Genomic DNA, 17746 nt, shown 5'->3' with positions numbered 1-17746 from the left:
GTATAAAATAATTTAAAGTTGAAATGCATTCTGGTTTTTGAATAGCTTTGTATCCCATTTTGCCCACCATAAAGCAGCCAAGGCCATTTGAGGTTCCAGAAGTGAGACCTGAGGCTCTCCTTGGGGGGCACCTGGGTGTCACTGCAGGTGCAGACGTGGCTCTCTCACTGCTCAGCCCTCAGGCTGGCTGAAGGTGTGGCACTCTGCTTTTTGAGAGGCTTGCTTCACTGAGGATTGGAAATGGGAGCAACCCACGGATGGTTTGAGATCTCTGCCTATGAATCAAATCTGTAGCCTAAAATTTCTGTCTTGAATGCAATAGGGATAGATTTGTTGAGTCACAAGGCAGCTACATGAAAGAGATCTGAACTGTGCCAGCATCTACATGTCAGGTTTAGCCTTCCCTGAGCAATCTAAGAGAACAGAAACAATTAAAAAAAATGAATTACACGTTCTTTGTGAATAAGAAAAAATGTGGTAAGAATGCTGTTCTATTTTGTCTAATACACAGCTTAATTTTTACAAAAGAAATGATAAACAGATCAGCTTTGAGATGAAACCATAAGCCCTCACACGAGGGCGAATTACTGGATTTAACAAGATCAGGTGGAAACAGAGCAGAAAAGTAAAGGTAAGTGAAATGTTTAGGGGCAAATGAAAATCAGCCTATGTGCCATTATGTATCAATAGCCTGTTTTTTTTCTAGTGGAAGGGTTTTGACCAAAGCATCAGGATGGAGTAGTGCTGTGTGTGGCACTGGCCAAGGGTGACCATCCTGCTAAGAGCCATGATCCAGATGATTTTTTCAGGAGATGTGTGACCCCAGGAAACTCTAATTTAGATTACACATTTAACTGATGTTATTCCTTGCATTATCACCCAGTAATTAAATGCCAAGTGTTGTTTCAACATAAAGGCCATATGAAAAACAGAACAACAGATGGAAAATATTTCAACAGTGTGCCATGGAAAGCAGCTCTGTTTAAGCCAAGAAAACAAATGAATAAAGAAAAAAAGTGAATAATGGCTGATGAGAGCTGGATGTAGAGTGAAAGACTTGTTAAAAGCTGAGAAGTAATTGTTAGGAAGCAGCAATTCCATGTAATGGAAACCTTTGAAATTCCTTGCAATAACCTTGGGAAATTTTAGGGTGGTTTAGGAATGAAATTGATCTGGAGATTGGGAAAATGAAGATACTTCCTCTGTTGCCTAACTTGATTTTAAAGCCCTCACTTCTCCACAAAGCCTCTGAAGGCCTCTGTGTATTGGCCCTTTTTGTCCAATCCAAATTTGTTTTCTGGTACTTAGTTTGGGTACTAACACAGTTCTCATTTTCATAGTAACCAACAAATTCAGCTTAACCATTCGCATTTTCACAGCAATTAACCATTTCTGCTTAAGCCTCAAAACCCTTTGAGAGACTTTTTATCCTCTTTCTGCAGGGGGAGCAGTGAAACACTGCAGCCCAGATTTCCAAAGTGTTCTGGTGTTCCTTTGTAATCACATTAAAATGTGATTGCTGTAGTTTGATGATTGACAAATGGGAGTTATAAACTAGATTTTTTTTTTTTTTAATATAAACTCTGTGTACAGTAGATCAAAATCTGGCTGGAAAGATTGAGGCAGTATAAGGATGAATGCTGCAATAAACAGTAAGAGGAAATAAAATTTTGATATTGTGTTGTGGTAAAACATTTCACAGCTGAGCAATTGGAAAACAGTTTAAAAAATGGAGATTAAAACATTCCTCTTAAAAATAAAGCTCTTTGCCAAAAGATTGCAGCTTCAGGGTCGGTAACTTTATTATTTCATGCTGCCACCTACTGCTCTGGAAATGGAACAGGAAAAAGTAATTGGTTTTTTTTTTTATCAGTCTGATGAGCCAATTTGCTACTTTGTGGGGTTCTTAATGTGTGGCATTATTTTTGAATGCTAAATGCTGTCCAGATCGTCCCATCCCTGCCTCTGTCCATTTTTACTTGTGAAAGGACTTGCATTCCAAACATAAGGATGTTGTCACTTCCAAAAATGCCACAGGCTTTAGCCTAAGCACTGTTATTCCTGAAATAATGCCAGGTAACAGTCAATGTCATGTGACTGCTCTGTTAAAAACCGACTCAAGCCACAGCTTCTGTAATTTTATGGTGCACTAAAGACAATAAAGGAATACACTGTAATTGTAACAAAGACTTTTCTGCTAATGTGAAAGTAGTTCTTTAAGCTGGTTTAGAGGCTTAGGACTTCTGGCCATACTTATTTACTCAAAATTGCACTTAATATACTTAGAACTAAAACCAAAACCCAACCATCTTTTATATTGCCGTTTCTGTGTTTCCCAGCTGCAGATATGGGCTGCTGGGAATCCTGACAACAACAGTGTTCATTTCTCAGTGTTTTTGAAGAAAATATTATATACTTCCTGCATAAAGTAATTGGAGGGAAAAAAAAAAAGGTTCAAATACACAGTAGTGTTATCAGTAACTAGTATCAGACAAATAATATGCAAAAGAAGTCAACGATATATTTTTAATTTGGCAAGAGAACAGCATATAGCGAGTAGAAACCCAATATTGAAGACCCATTAAAAGTGATAATGGCAAAATATCCAGCTGAAATAATCCTCAGTGTGCTGGTGGACATTACTTCAGGTTCTGCATTGCTTTCATGCTTTGTATCTTCTTTTCTTCCAGTGTCTTCAGGATTTTATCTAAACAGGAATTAAACATAACTTGTCATTAATGATGTCATTAATAATTTACAATACTTTTAAGTAAATCCAATAACGCATTAAGCAAACTAATAATCCTTACAATGCCTTGGCTAGCAAATATTTGAAAATGAGAGTTTCTCAAAACAGTGGGTATTAAAAATGGAAAGTGGTGTGTATTCCTAGAATGAAAGAAAAAAAATATGCAAACTACCAGTCTGAATTTCTTTTGAGATCTTCCTTTGAATGCAGATATCTGATGGACATTTTCCTGTGTTCTTATAACCTTTGCACTCCTGAAAGTTTCCTGACTGCAGCCTGTGACCTTGCAGGAAACGATGAGCATGAAATCCTTACAGTTGTTGGCCTCACCACCTGAACTCTCAGTACCACCATCATCTGCTGAACTACTTTATTCCCTGCATTTTCTTCATGGCCAGCAGGTTGCAAAATTAAGATGCCAAACTCACTTATAATTTAACTGGAGGGGTTTTGTTCGCTTGGTGGTTTCTTTTGGTGCGCGTTATTTTGAGTTCTATTGGGGGGCGGGCGTGTTTTGGTTTGGGGATATTTTTCCGCCTCCAACTATCCCTGCCCTTTTTTTTTTTTACATCAAAGCTGATGCACAACCGCAGGGTCTCATTTACTACTCGACCCATTTTGCAGGTACCAACTCCCTTGACTGATGCCTGCGTTGGTTTTTTTGTTGTCACTTAACGACTTTGGGGGTTTTGTCCCTTTGTGCGACAGTGACTACACCCGCAATTCGTGTGACTCCTCTAACCCGCACCCTCGGCCGCTCTCCGTGAGCGCTGCCCGGTGCTGCTGACGCGGGACAAAGACTTTTCTTTCCTCCCTGCAGCGCTCCGCACGCACCTGCGCTGCCCCTGCCGCGTCCCTGGGCTGGCTCTAGGGCGCTGCGGGGCGGAGATACCCAAAACCCGCCCCACGAGCATCCCGCTTTAAGGGTCACTGCCGGGGGGGACCCGCTGCCCCCGCGGCCGGGCCGTGTGCCCGCAGCTCCGCCCGCAGCGCCCCGCGCAGCGCCGCGGCGGGACGCGCACGCACACTGCCTGGCGTCGAAGCCGTCGCCGATGAGCGCCGCCAGCTCCAGCTCCTTAAGGCGGATACCCAGCTCGCACATCTCCTCCTGCAGCTGCAGCTGCGCCAGCTCCGGGGGTCGCCGCGCCGCGTCCCCGGCCCGCGGCGCTCCCGGCGGGCAGCAGAGGCGCGGCGGCTCCGGCACCACGGGCGCGGGCAGCGCGGCGTAGCGGGGCGGCCCGGCCGCGGCCGGCAGCGGCTGCCACGGCCAGCACAGCGCGGCCAGCGGGGCCCAGGCGCCGCCGGCCTGCCGCGGCACGGGCTCGGCGCCGTGGAAGTGCGGGAAGTACAGCGGCGGCCACGACGGGCGTTGCACGGTCATGGCGCGGCGTCAGCGCGGCCGCTGCCGGCCGTTGTGCCCGCGGCGACCGGGACCGCCCGGGGAGACCGGCGGTTGTGCCCGCGGCGTCCCGGGACAGCCCCGCCGTTGTCCCCGAGGCTCCCCGGGACAGCCCCGCCGTTGTGCCCGCGGCGTCTCGGGACAGCCCCGCCGTTGTCCCCGGGACAGCTCCCGCCGTTGTCCCCGAGGTTCCCCGGGACAGCCCCGCCGTTGTCCCCGAGGCTCCCCGGGACAGCCCCGCCGTTGTCCCCGAGGCTCCCCGGGACAGCCCCGCCGTTGTCCCCGAGGTTCCCCGGGATAGCCCCGCCGTTGTCCCCGAGGTTCCCCGGGATAGCCCCGCCGTTGTCCCCGCGGCGCCCCGGCCGCCGGAGCCGCCCAGGCTGGGCTCGGCGCGCTCCCCTCCGGCCGGAGGCTGCCCCGTTCCTTTCCATTTCCATCCCTTGTTGCTTCTCTCCCCAGCGTCTTCCCAGGTTTCCTGTGGTAGGGCAGGAATGGAGCCGGCCGAGGGTGCGGGTTTGAGGAGTCACACGAATTGCGGGTGTAGTCACTGTCGCACAAAGGGACAAAACCCCCAAAATCGTCAAGTGACAACAACAACAAAAAAAAACCAACAGGCATCAGTCAAGGGAGTTGGTACCTGCAAAATGTATCGAGTAGTAATGAGACCCTGCAGTTGTGCATCAGCTTTGATGTAAAAAAAAAGGGCAGGGATAGTTGGAGGCATAAAAAAAATCCCCAAACCAAAACACACCTGCCCCCCCAAAAAAAATCTCAGCCTGGCGGTTTTATTTCTGGGCTGGGAATGCAGTGTTTGAAAGGGTGCAGTAAACTCCGGAAGCAGCATTGGTTAAAAGAAGTGAGGAAGGCACTGTCCTAAAAGTCTTTAACTTTTAGAGGTTTTTCTTCAAGGCTGTATGTGAAATAAGTCAGCTACTGATGATGGAAGGATGTTGGTGATGAAATGAGGGAAAAAATTCATCTTCAGGTGGTTGCACATGGCTAGCTGATGCTCTGCGTATCTGGTGTTCAGGATTGTGGGGGTTTTGGTGGGTGGGGATAGGTGTTTGCCTACTCCCCAGAATATTCCATTTTGTTTGTTTTTATTTGAGGATGAGACCTGTCATTAATACTGGTTGGTGATTTTTTCTTTAGCCTTACTTCTTTCCATTAAACATGACACCCCTCCTCCAGCCCTAGGCAGCAAGTGAGGGCATTGCTGATTGCTTCTGTGGAACTCGGAGCAGGCCAAAAAGATCCTCTCAGGCTCCCAGCAGGAGGACTTTTGGGATGGATTTAAGCTGATTTGAGGTATTCTGGACAACCCTAGTAACAGAGGTGCTGTAGCAGTACTGTTGATAAAGCATTGGTGACTGCAGGGGCTGTGGAGGTTAGTCAGGATCAATAAATTCACTTAAATTGAGGTGAAAATCCCACTGCACTACTAATGGAGCCTTGAGCAGTCTTCAACAGTACACAGCCCCTTAGGGACTGCTGTGTACTCTGGAGTGAATTCCATTTTTCAAGCCTTCTCTTGAATAAACCAAAAAGATTTTCTAGAAGCAGAACTTCTGTGAACTTTTAGTGCAGTGCTCTGAGCCAATGCTGATGTGAATGTTTTGAAACTTGTCAGACCTACAGATTCCAGCTGTCACCAGAGTGACAGTCAGTGCCCTGAAAAGAGGTGGGGACAGAAAAGTAATGGCAAGAGTTGCTCAGTATTTTATTTTAAAGCACAGTGTTAAGGGTTAGAGCTCTGACTTAGAGTTTATGCATGTTGTGTTACATGCAGTGTGCCTAAATAATTAAAATTCCAGTACCAGTGCAATCCCAGTACAGGTTGCATATTTTGTAAATGGAACACACTGATAAACACTGATCAGAGGAGAAATCTGACACCACGATTCTCTCTGGGCAGCCTCTTCAGTGCTCTGTCACCTGCACAGTAAAGAAGTTTTTCCTCATGTTCAGGGGCAGGATCCCCTCCCTGACCTGCTGGCAACGTTTGGGGATGGAGGGAGGGAAAATGCACCACAGGATGCTACTGGCCTTCTTGGCTTCCAGGACACACAGCTGGCTCATGGACAGTTTTTTGTCCACCAAGACCCCCAGGTCCTTCTCCACAGAGCTGCTTTCCAGCAGGTTGGCCCCCAGGCTGTGCTGGTGCATGGGATTATTCCTCCCCAGGTGCAGGACCTTGTGGCCTTTGGTGAATTTCAGACAATTCTTTTCTGCCCATCAAGACTGTCATGCTATGAGAGGTGAGAAAAACTCTGCTTTTGTTGGCAAGATACCTGTGCTTTATTTGTAGTGTTACACGCAGCTCACACACCTGCCTTCACCTTTGGCAATGCAAATTTGGTACCAGAGCTGGGGACATTTAATCCTGGGTTCTGCATGGGGACAGGCTGACCATAAATGACACAAAGAGCAGAGTTTTGAGACAAAAGTGGTCTGTGTGTGTTTTTTTGGCCAGCAGTTTTGTTGTTTTTTTTTTTTTTGCAGCTACAGTAGCTACACAGCTGTGATCCGGCAGAGGGAGGCAGACACACACGGGTTGGCGTGTCACAGTTTGTCACATTCAGCACCTTCATCTCTGTGTGTTTAGGTGCTGATATTTGAAGTGCTTATCGAGAGTGTTTGCTTTGGAGAAGCAAATCTTTTGTTTATCTGGCCGGCAAAGTCTGTAGTGACAGCATTCCCTCCACTATTTCTTTAAATACAAACACCACGGCTCTTTGAAAGGCTTTGTTAAGGACAGTGAATTGAAATTATGAAGTCTGAGGGCAGCTAAAATATTCTTATATCACTGGCAGTAGTAGTTAGACTGCAGTGTTAATGACACTAAGTACTGATACTCAGAAATATTGAGAGTGTGTGTCTGTGAATTCATGTTTTCACACAGGTTGCTCCAATTATCTCTAAAAGCCACAAAAGCTACAGCTCTTCCCCTTTTGCGATAAGTTTTGATGTCAGTTTAAAAACCCCAATTTTTCATCACTGATGTATCATGAAAGGTTGTAGCAAAAAGCTGGATTTAACATCTAATGTGTTGTTTAAAATGTATACTAATAAATCACATTGCACACAGTTGGGAATTGTGTTGGTGTTCAAGCATCAATCTTCTGCCATCTCTTCTTTTTAGTTTAGGTTCTTTTAGCTGAGTTTTTTCCTGCCTTTTATAGTCGATTTCATTGTATTGGAGTTCCTGGTTGGTCCAATAATACATTTTATACCAACTTCCCACTTTCAGCTCCTAAATTCCCAGCCCTTTTTCCTGTTTTCCTGCAGAATTCAGATTCTCCAGCAAAAATTGCTGTATTTTCTCCTTGCCAGAGGAAAAACTTCTAAAAATCTCTCCAGGAGCTGCTGTGCTGTACTCCCAAAGCCTGTGTCTGCAGGCAGTGAGCTGTGACCCTCCTGCTCCCCTCCTTCCTTTCTGCTCCTGGTGCTTCTTGTCTCTCACATTTGTGACATTTTTTTGGTGCTGTTTCTTGATGAGAAGCAGGAGAGCCCCAGTCTGTGTGTGTGTGAACGATTGTCCTGCCTCTAATTTGTCCCTTGTTTCTGTTTGCAGAGGTGTTGGTGCTGTTCCACCCAAGCCTGATTTAGGACGTGTGACCTCCACCACAGTGTATAACAGAAATGAAATAATTTTATCAATTACTAATTATTCATCACAAACAGAAATTTCCTTTGCTGTTAACAAGGTGTAATTGCTTTTCCTGAGTTCCTCCTGGTTTCAGTTTGTGACCTGCAGGATTTCTCAGTGGAGTTGGTTCCAGAAGGATGCCACTCCCTTCCCTGCTCTGTGTCTGGCCTGCCACATTGTCACATCACAGTGATGACAAACCAAATATGAAGTGGGCTATTTATAAAGTCTCAGAACACTTTGGCAGCAAACTTAAAATTAACAGAGAGCAACTAATTAACAATTACACAATTTGAAAGAGGTGCTAATTAAAAAGTTTATTTAAGAGGTGAATTTTCAATTGAAATACAGAATTAACCAGAGACTTTGTGCCTGAAATAGAAATTTGGACTGATTAACAGAAATGCAAAAGAAGTGCTAGCTGTGTAAGAAATGAATTTTTAATTTTCTCCTCAGTGCCATGTTTAGGATCTGAAGAAGATGTGCTGTTTTGCCTAGAAGGTATAAATCAAAATATTTTTCTGTAGTGTTGTTTTAGTCTTACAGTGTTTATGGTTGTATTCAGTCACAAAAATTGGAGATTTTGGTAGAGGAGCCATGAGTGCCTCTCTCTGATGATTTCTGTGCCACTGAGTTCAAAATGCCTGCCTTGTTTTGAAGAACGCAACAGGAGGTAAGAAACAAGAAGTTTTCTGGAGGACAGGAGTTGCTTAAAGGCATTCAAATCTGGTAACTGGGGAACCTTTTTATGTTCTGAGGTTTTTCTCCTCTTTGCCATTCTGTCCTGTTCTATGCAGTGCTGGGAATGGGAATCTGGTGGCTTCAGGAGTGGGTTAGATGTTACATTTTTAGCATAAATGGAATAAAAGCAGCATTAAAAACTGATCTACCTGCAGGCTCTCTGAAGATTTCCCTTGCAATTCCTTGGGTTTATGCATTTTATCTTCTGCATGAATATGTGTAGGGTGATGGAGAAGAAATGAGATTCTTTTGGTGGAGCAGAGTAATATCTGCATATGAATTGAGCAGGTAAATACTTTGATTAGCTGTGCTTGTATCTGAGTTAACGATGCCTGCTTTTTCTTGAAACATGAATCTTTGTCAAACCCTGATGGTTCTCTCCAGATTTATCTCTAGAATGACCTCATTTCTGAAATGTAATTTTTCATAGTCTGTGTCTTTTGGGGAGATTACATTGTTTTAGCTGTGTACGTGGCAATTTAAAGGAAATAATGAGATCTCCTGTGAAATGAGAAAGCTGAATTCCACTGAGCTTTAGACAAGAGATCTGGGCTCAGTGCTACTGAAATGAGTCATCACAGCAGGTGAGGTTGCTCAAAAAAAGGCACAGTTCCCCACATAAAAAATTAAAGAGATCCCTATCCATGCCAGCTTTGAAAGAATAGAAGTCATGAATAGTCCTGAAGGCAGACTCACATCTTGCCCCTGGCTGCTATTATGCCACACTCCCAACACCTTCTGAAATTCCCACTGTAGAATGATTTAATTTTGGCTCAATAAGCACTACTAGCCTTGGCAATAATAAAGTTTACTTAGCAGTCTTCAAATGGGTTGCATATTTTCCTTTTCCCTGTTTTGAATTGAGAGGCATTGGGAGACACAATGTACATGTCAGCCAAATGTTTTAATTTGTGTGTTGGGAACTGACACTGTCATTGATCTGTGCATTTTTAGATGGTGGTGTGACCTATAGGTCTCAAAACTTATTTAGGAGGCTTTAGGCATCTGAAATTCATCTGGATTTCACTGTGAATATACATATGCTCATAACTTAATTCAAATAGGCATTAACAAAAAAGCCTTTTCAGGGGTCTGTAAGATTTGTTCTCTAATAGTTTACACTGTAATTAGAGACTAAGCATTGTGCTTAAAGCTTACCACATCTTTAAGGGTCAGTAATATTTTTTCAGAGCTGTGTGAGTATCATTGGCATGTAAAGAGAGGTTTTTTCCACACTTTGCAGTAGCTTCTGTGAAAGATGGTTTATCCTGGTTATCCTCAGGATTAGAAGTGCTGCAGTTTGGAGATGTAGATGGTTTCTAATTATGGGATCAGAGGAATGTGAGTGGTCTCTGATGCACTGGTGAGGCTCTTCAGAGCTGCAGCCTGTCCTATCAAGGAATGCGAAATCCTACCAGCAAGTGCAATCTTTGCTACTTACATTAAGTAAGAGTAGTGGAAACTGCCTCGTGCCAAACAGAAAAGCACAGTGATTGCAGCTGAAACTCTATTCTAATGTCAGGATCTGAGATTTTTAAATGCTCCCGAGATTGTAGAAGTCTCTGTCTTTCAGCCCCGCTGCCAAAGAAGGAGTTGTAATTCATCTGTGCTGGTTTTCAAGGTTGTTTATTCTTTCTTATCTACAATATTTTCTCTCTGACCTACAGCAGGTCTGTCCTGCAGGACAGTGTGTGGGGCTCTGCCCCTCAGTGGGATGTTACAAACATTCTAGACTAGAAATGTGTTACATTTACAATAACGTGCCAATATCCATCACCCATGTTGAACAGTGTGTGCCCAGCCCAAACCAATAGAAAAATGCCAACACCACAGTGAAACATGGAGGGCATGAAGAAGAAGAAAAAGGACAAGGCACGCCCAGTTTTCCTCCATCTTACCCCCTTTGAACCCCTTATCTAGAATCCTAAAATTCTACTTTTGCACTTATGCCACACTAATTGCTACTTACATCAAACACTCAGAGCTTGTAATTCATCCTGTATGATTGAAAACTCTTTTCCATGGACAGAGATCAGAGACAGTGTCTCTCAGGGCTCTGTACAGGGGCTGTACAGCTAACAAGGCTGTGGCTAAGTGTCACTTCAAGGCACTGGCTAAGAAGGCTTTCTCCTTTTTAGCTCACATGAGAGTTGGCTAAAAATAATCTTTGTCCCAATTATAGGGAAGTAGCTCCAGCACTGGAGGCTGGCTGGATTCTCATCCCCCTGGAGCTGTGCCAGAGATCACACCTCCTTTGGTGCCAGTGCCATTGCTGTGGGTGATGTTAGTTAAGGGATCATCAAAGCTGGATCGTTTACAATTAATTGCTGTGTACTAATTGGTTAATGGGTGGCACCCTCTCATTCATTTGCTGAAATTATAGGGCTCATATTTATCAAATACCTTGCATTCAGAGCACATATTCCAGCTTTGAACTAGATTAGTGATCCTTTTAGTGAAAAAAACACCTCTTGTATCAAACTGCATCCATCCCACCGACCACTTTTGTGGAATAGAGCAGCAAACCACATCCAACAAAACCAGAGGAAGTGCATCACAAACGGAACAGGATGCACCTGGGAGAGGGTGTCACGAAAGCAAATGTGGGTTCAGCAGATTGGGTGTTTCTAATTAGCCCTGAATGGTTCATTTTCATGCCTAGGTGTGTCTCCACATAGGTAAATGTGAAGTGCTTTGGTGGTGGTGGCTCTCTGTTGTTACTGCCAGCAGATGTCTCTCTTGATTACTGCACAGCACTGAACTGAAATCTGATTTACTGCTCGTGGGCAGCAGGGAAGTGCCTCATTCCAGCCCTCCCCGGAGAGCTGCAATCCTGCTCTGTGCAGGAATGCATCGAGGTAAGGCTCCCAGGGGTGAACATGCACAAATGTCACCCACGCCTGTGCCAGTGCCACGAAAAATAATAATGCAATGATGCACTCCAGGAAAGACAATTTGAGAGATACCTCGTTTGGTTTGTCTGCTAAAAATTATTACAGAAAGAAGTGAGGGCTCAGACATAGCTTGGATAATCTAGCTGAAGGAAAAATCTCTCACCTAAAGCTGAGAGAAAACATCTCTGGTATAAAAATGAAATTACTCAAGTGCCATTTTAGATCATTTTCCCCCAGTTCATATTCTGAGCTGAAAGAATAAAGTAATCTAAGTAGGGGTGGCAAATGGATGTTATAACCTTTTCTATTTCTGACCTTTGCTAATACTGAAATAAGTTCTTGAAGGAGAAAGTGTAATTTGAGGAGAAGTTTGAGCAAAGTGGAATTCTTCTGAGGCTGGTGTACAGTAGGGGGGAGCCTTTCAGGGGTGGCTGCTGAAGTGCTGAGAAGATGAAGGCAAGGCTAAAGTTGCCTTTATCAGGAGAGGGATGGGTCAAAGATGTAATGTGTTTGAAATTCCAGCTGCCCTGGTGGGTGACAGAAATTCTGACATGCTGGAAAGGATGTCAGAGAGAAAGGGAGAGAAGTCACAGTGGAGGTTCGCTCGTTACGGAATAGAGTTTGGCAAGTAAATGTGGAAAGTAATTAATTAGTATATGTTGCAGGAAAAGTGGTCTGAAAATGAAGATTAAACCAGACAAGGATTCACTAGGGACTTTCTCCTTGTTAGCAGAGCCTGGTGCTTCAGCCTGCTGCTGAGATAAAGGTTCACAGGAAGGATAAGGAACTTTGGAAATAGGAGGGATTACTGAGTGGGGAAAACAGGGCAATGGAGAGGGTCCAATTTTACAATGCCAATTGAAAACAGGGGTGGTGTGACCAAGCAAGCATGTGCAGCATTAGCAGGCTCTTAAAAATACATCTGACTGAAATGCAAATGCACTTTACACCCTGCTCCCTCAGTAATGGTCGAGGTGGAGAGTGCTGAGGGCAGAGACTTATTTTTCTAGAGGTAGAACCAAGGAATTCTCCCCAGTGAATCCTCTTCAGGTGCAACATGAGCACATTGCTGGAGTGGAGGATCTCATCTGCTCCCTGACATCAGTGTTTAGTACAGCAGGATGTTTTCTTTTCAGATATGCACTTCTGGAGACTCAGTTAGAAATGAAGCCTGATAGAATCCCTAAAGAAACCTGCTGTGTGTTTTTAAAGTGTTTTTTTTTTTTTTTTTTTTTTTTTTAATACCAACCCTTTAGGAAACTGTGACACATCTCCAAAAGGATAGATACTTCAGAAAAGCTCTGCTAGAAATAAATTCTTTTATTGTGTTTTGTATTACTTTTCAAGTTCTTTTAGCTTCCTTTATGAAAAGCTATTTTTCTTTCATTGTGAGAGTGTTTCTCAGGGAAATACATATCTGATATCAACAGATTCCACACAGGGTTGTTTCAGGGATATTTGTAGTTTCTGAAGGCACAACTTTCATTATAGGGAAAATGAAAGTTCTTTTTTTTAATGAACCACACAGTATAAGAACAAAGAGGCCCTTGATAACTTTGCAACAAAGAAGAGGGGAGAGAGTCTTATCTCCAAGCCTGTAAGCAGAGATTTTTTGTATGTAGAATCCCAGATATGCAAAAGGAAGAAGAATCCTGGATTTTTAGGCAGATTACCTTTAAGATGAAGGCAAGATGGGTGTCCATTTTCCCAGCTGGCTTTGAAAATGTCAGTTGTGGGGTTTTCCTTGCCAGTCTAATCTTTAAGCTGCTGCATCCTGTAGCTCTGCATACCCCAGGAAACAGTGGAACGTCTCTCTCCAAACACAGATTGATTTTTTTTTGGAAGCTGTGTTCCTGCACAGCTGCTCAGACCTTATTCCACTTGTGTGCATGATTGTTAGAGTGAGTTCTGCATAAAAATGACGACTGTGGGTTTTGGTGATAGGAAAGGATAAATAATTGCTGGTAAATAATTGGGTTAAATTGCTTATTGTTGCATTAACATTGGTTTACTGAATTGCCATGCTTTGCTGGGGAGGGAGGAACTTCTGGCTTTCACCATGTTCTGTGGGAATCCAAGTCCTTTGGCTTTAAGTAGCAATTTGCCTCTGGAATCAGGACAAGAGAATAAGGACACTGCAGTCATAACATTCCTGTTTTGTCAACTTTGCCTGGATATCATAAGGTGTTACCCTCTCTGAGTAGCAGGAGTGTGGATCAGCCCATGTTCATTGCTGCTGTGGATTTTGTGACATGGGCAGTGGTGTCTGGGCTTTACAAAATGGATGGCCAATTAATTTATGGCTGTTAACAGCACTGCTGTTTGCAGAGATGGGGAAAATATTGCTCAAACAAAGCTCAGAATCTCTGCTGGTTGCACCTAAATGGCAAAATTAGAATGATTTCTGCTTTTCTCCAGTGCTGCACAGCAGGTACCACACACTAATCTTCTTTTTCATCTTGTAGGGCCCTCAGTGTTGAAAGGTCTGATCTGCACTGGTCACTCCATGCACCCTGCTGGCTCTGAGCAGGCAGGAGGATGAGGTGGCCTCTGCTGGCCTCATCCCACCTAAATAATCCCACTAAATAAAGTTCTGTGTGCATTTTCTATGGCAAGAAACAATTTTCTGTCCTGTTTCTGGTGATGGCAGCTATGCAAACAGGTTGTGCAACACTGGTGGCCCTTTGCTGCTTTGTTTGTTGGTAAGCAGAATTTTGAAATCAATTTAGTCTAAATGTTATATTGCATTTGGAGTGGGAATATTTTTATTGGGAGCAAAAAGGTTTAGGTCAGACTTTCTAAAAATATTGTAAACATAGTAAAAATCTCAATTTTTTTGTAACTGCACTTAAAAATATATCCTTTATTAAAATTACCTTTTTCTAGGGGGGAGAAACCCTTCTGGAAAACAGTAAAAACCCCACATTTCATGTGAAATGTCTAATAAAATCAGCTTTAAAAGCTACTTAGGTGGTTTAAGTCATTTATGCTGATTGATATTAGAAATCTGTATGTTTTTCATCATCTGAGATTTTGTTTATGTTTTATATTTCATTTATGAAGCTAAAGTAGATATACATCTGGATATAGACACTTACATTTACATTATTTTAAAACCCCAATCTATTTTTTTATTTCAGTGTTGCTCAAAAATATCAAGTTAAAATAAGCCTGATTTAAAAAGCCTTGTTTTATTACTTATACAGTGTCATTAGAAAGATCATTTCTGTAATATTTTGTCAAATCTTTTATGCAGCATCTAAAATTTACTTTTGAATTATTTGATGATATGATTCCTAAATGGTATCAGAAGTCTGATACAAAGCAAGACACAAAATATGCTAAACTAAGGATGCCATTATTCAAGGTTTCATTCACATTAAGATGTATCTAAGTAAATATTATTTCTTTGACCACCATAATTGTGTTCTATGCTTATATATTATTTTTATTTGATTTTTTGTCTGTGTATATAAACTTCATGTGGTACTGTATTCCAGTGGCTTTTGCCTGAATAGTTCTGCAAAATTTAATAAATATATGCTGCAGTTACAATTTATCCTGATTTGTTATTATTCCTCTGATCTTTCTTTGTCATTTTAGGCTGAAGCACCCAAAGCTCCTTGTCATAAAACTTTTTTCTTTTTTAAAGTGACTGTGAGAATTGGTTGGGTAATTGCAAAAAGGTTGAAATGCACACAGTTGCACACGGTGTCTGCCTGTACAATTAATGCAGTATTTAGAATTTACAGCTGTTATGAAGATCAAAGCAAACACACTGGTTATTTCTGTGCTTGTAGTGAGATGCACTACAGGGAAATGTATTCTAAGGTTGCTGCTTCTCATATGAAAGAACACAGCACTTGTAATGAAGTCTTTCCAGGAAAAAAAAAAAAAGAAATCCGCATAGTTATTGTGGTGTTTTCCTTTTGGGGAATACCCTGATGCCTCAGGTTTTAGCTTTTATATTTTTCACATTCTGTGCTGCTTTAGTGTGTGGGTCAGGGCTTCCTATTATGGGATGGTGAGCTCTCTGCACAGAGCAGGGAGACAAAACAATTCCTGCTCCAGCTGGGCACCAAGGACAAATGAGCCAAAGCTCAGGCCCAGGAGCACAAACAGCGTGGGCTGGAGAGAGAAAAACAAGCAGGATGGGAGTGCCTGGGCTAAAGCTGGAATGGGACAATGAACTGCAAGGTGCAAATGGAGCAGAGCTGATCCCAGTGAGAGCCCCCGGCAGCGCTCGTGCATTTTGGGACCATTTTGGTTCCTCTTGGCTGCAGCCCTGGCTGGGCTCTGGTGCTGCCCAAGGTGGATCCATGGAGGAGATCCTTTGAATCAATCCCTGCTTTGTTCTTTAGCTCTGCCCAGACTCTGCTCTAGGTTGGCCTTCACAAGGCATCACCCAGTCCACAGCAAGTCACAGATGTGTTTGAGAACATCCAGGGAATGTTGAGGAGGCAGTGGGAGCTGTGTGGTTTGAAGGTATGAGGATAGCAGAGGGCCCTGTCTCTTCTTTCAGGCAGAGAAAGACCTGACGAGGATAAGAAAGAAGTCATCTTGCTTTTTAAAACAGAAAAAAAAAAAAAATAAAAATCCAACAAAACCCCATTTTTTTTATGATAGGAATGATACCTTGGGTTTTAAGTTTTTCTAGTTTGGTGCACAGCTTTTAGCTTTATATAAAGTTATAGTTTAGTTTATATTAAGTTTATATTAGGATCTTTTCACAGGGTGGTGGAGACAAGACAATCCTATTCTAGCTGCAGACTCAAGCACAATCTCTTCAGACTTCAGGCCCAAAGCATGAACAATGTGAGGAGGGCAGGCAAGCAAGCAAGGAGGACGAAACTTCATCATTTGAAGCTATTAATTGGAAAGCTGGCTCCTGTGTACAAATGGACTAAAACTTATAAAAATGTGAGATCTCGTGACCAAGCCCTCTTTTTTGCTTCCATCTTGGAGCCATCTGGGCAGAGCCACGGCTGCCAGGTACTGCCAGGGTGTGGCCTTTGAAGGCTCCTCAGTAAACACCCACTTTATTCCTCTTAACTCCATCTAGCCTCTGTGCCAGCTCCATAAGGCATAAGGAACAGCCTTGGAATATGGGAATTTTGATTCAGATTTGGGGCATGTTGCTGAGCTTTATTCTAAGGTGCTCCTGAACATCCAGAGACGTGCAGGGCTCTGTTTGCTCCTGTGCCATTTTTCCATTTTTGGGCTGTTTGGAGGCTTCTTGGAGCAGTTCTGCTGCAGTTCCCCTTTGTCATGGCAAACTTTTCACTGTTGGGCTTGGGAATGCAACACTTTGGGATGGCTTTGAACCTGCAGGTGTGATTAGTACGAGTTTCTGTGTTTTTTTATGGCTTCATACACACTGCAGCTACTTCGTAGTGCCTGTGCTGATTCCCAGGTTCTTTCTAGATGCATTTGAATCCGTTACCCTTTTTTTCCCCTGAGTGTTTTTAAAGTGAGAAGCCAATTGTCTCTTTTAAAAATTTTTTTGCTGCAATTAGGATCAAATGAGGCAGCTGAATTCAGCAGCACTAAGAACCTAATACTGCTCTGTTTTGATGTGACATAGGCATGTTTCATTCAATTGTTAAAATATGTTAAATTTTCAGGAGCAGAGCCAGGGCCCATCCCTCTCACAGTGCAGCTACCTTGGCTCCTTGCCTGGCTAGAGCTGGAATCTATAGTCATTTCACAGCATGCCAAGTTACTAAATCAGAATTTAACCCAGAAGGAATTTGCAAGAATCAAAAGCAAAGGGTGGGATGGCATCAGCTACCAGTTCCCATCTGAAAGACACGATCTGTAAAACTGCAGAAAAAGACGAGAAATAGGAAAGAGACAAAATTCCTGCCCTGAGCTTCATATTTCGCTCTCCTGCAGCCTTGCACACACAGCCTTTGCTGTTGTTCCAGCTGAATGGGAATAACGCACGTGAAAATGCAGAATACAGCCACTGTCATGCTCCTTTCCTGCCAGCATTGCTCCCTTCTTCCTGAGGAGAACTGAGGTCTGACTGACATCCTGGGCAGCATTTTATGCTCTATCCTTTCTGCCTTGTGGGCCACAGATGCCTTTTGTGAGAGCTCCTGGGCTGTGACCCCCGGGGGTCACCGGGTCCCTGCGTGTCTGGCAGTGGCTCTGTCTGCAGCACTGGGGGCTCAAATGCTGGGGGTCAACCACAACCTTCCCTTGCCAAGCAGTGTTTGGAGACTCTCAGGGACCTGAGGCCGCTCTGTGTGAGGATCACCTTGGATTAAAGGGGGATACACGCCTTTATTTCCCATTAAATTTTCAGGAGG

General features: G+C 43.5%; 1 protein-coding gene across 1 annotated transcript; it reads right to left on the bottom strand.

The window, feature by feature from the left end:
• Window positions 1–2512: 2512 nt before the first annotated feature.
• On the bottom strand, window positions 2513–4235 carry C6H11orf91 (chromosome 6 C11orf91 homolog). The gene is made up of 2 exons (XM_053980642.1): window positions 3776–4235; window positions 2513–2707 (listed from the first exon to the last, which is right to left on the bottom strand). Exons 1-2 carry the CDS (start codon window positions 4128–4130, stop codon window positions 2640–2642), a joined length of 423 nt encoding a protein of 140 aa, XP_053836617.1. The 5' UTR covers window positions 4131–4235; the 3' UTR covers window positions 2513–2639.
• Between the last annotated feature and the right edge of the window lie 13511 nt (window positions 4236–17746).

The sequence above is a fragment of the Vidua macroura genome, chromosome 6 (genome assembly GCF_024509145.1).
Source record: "Vidua macroura isolate BioBank_ID:100142 chromosome 6, ASM2450914v1, whole genome shotgun sequence".
Lineage (NCBI taxonomy): Eukaryota > Metazoa > Chordata > Aves > Passeriformes > Viduidae > Vidua > Vidua macroura.
The sequence above is the reverse complement of the archived record's forward strand: the minus strand, read 5'-3'. Positions and strand labels throughout refer to the sequence as shown.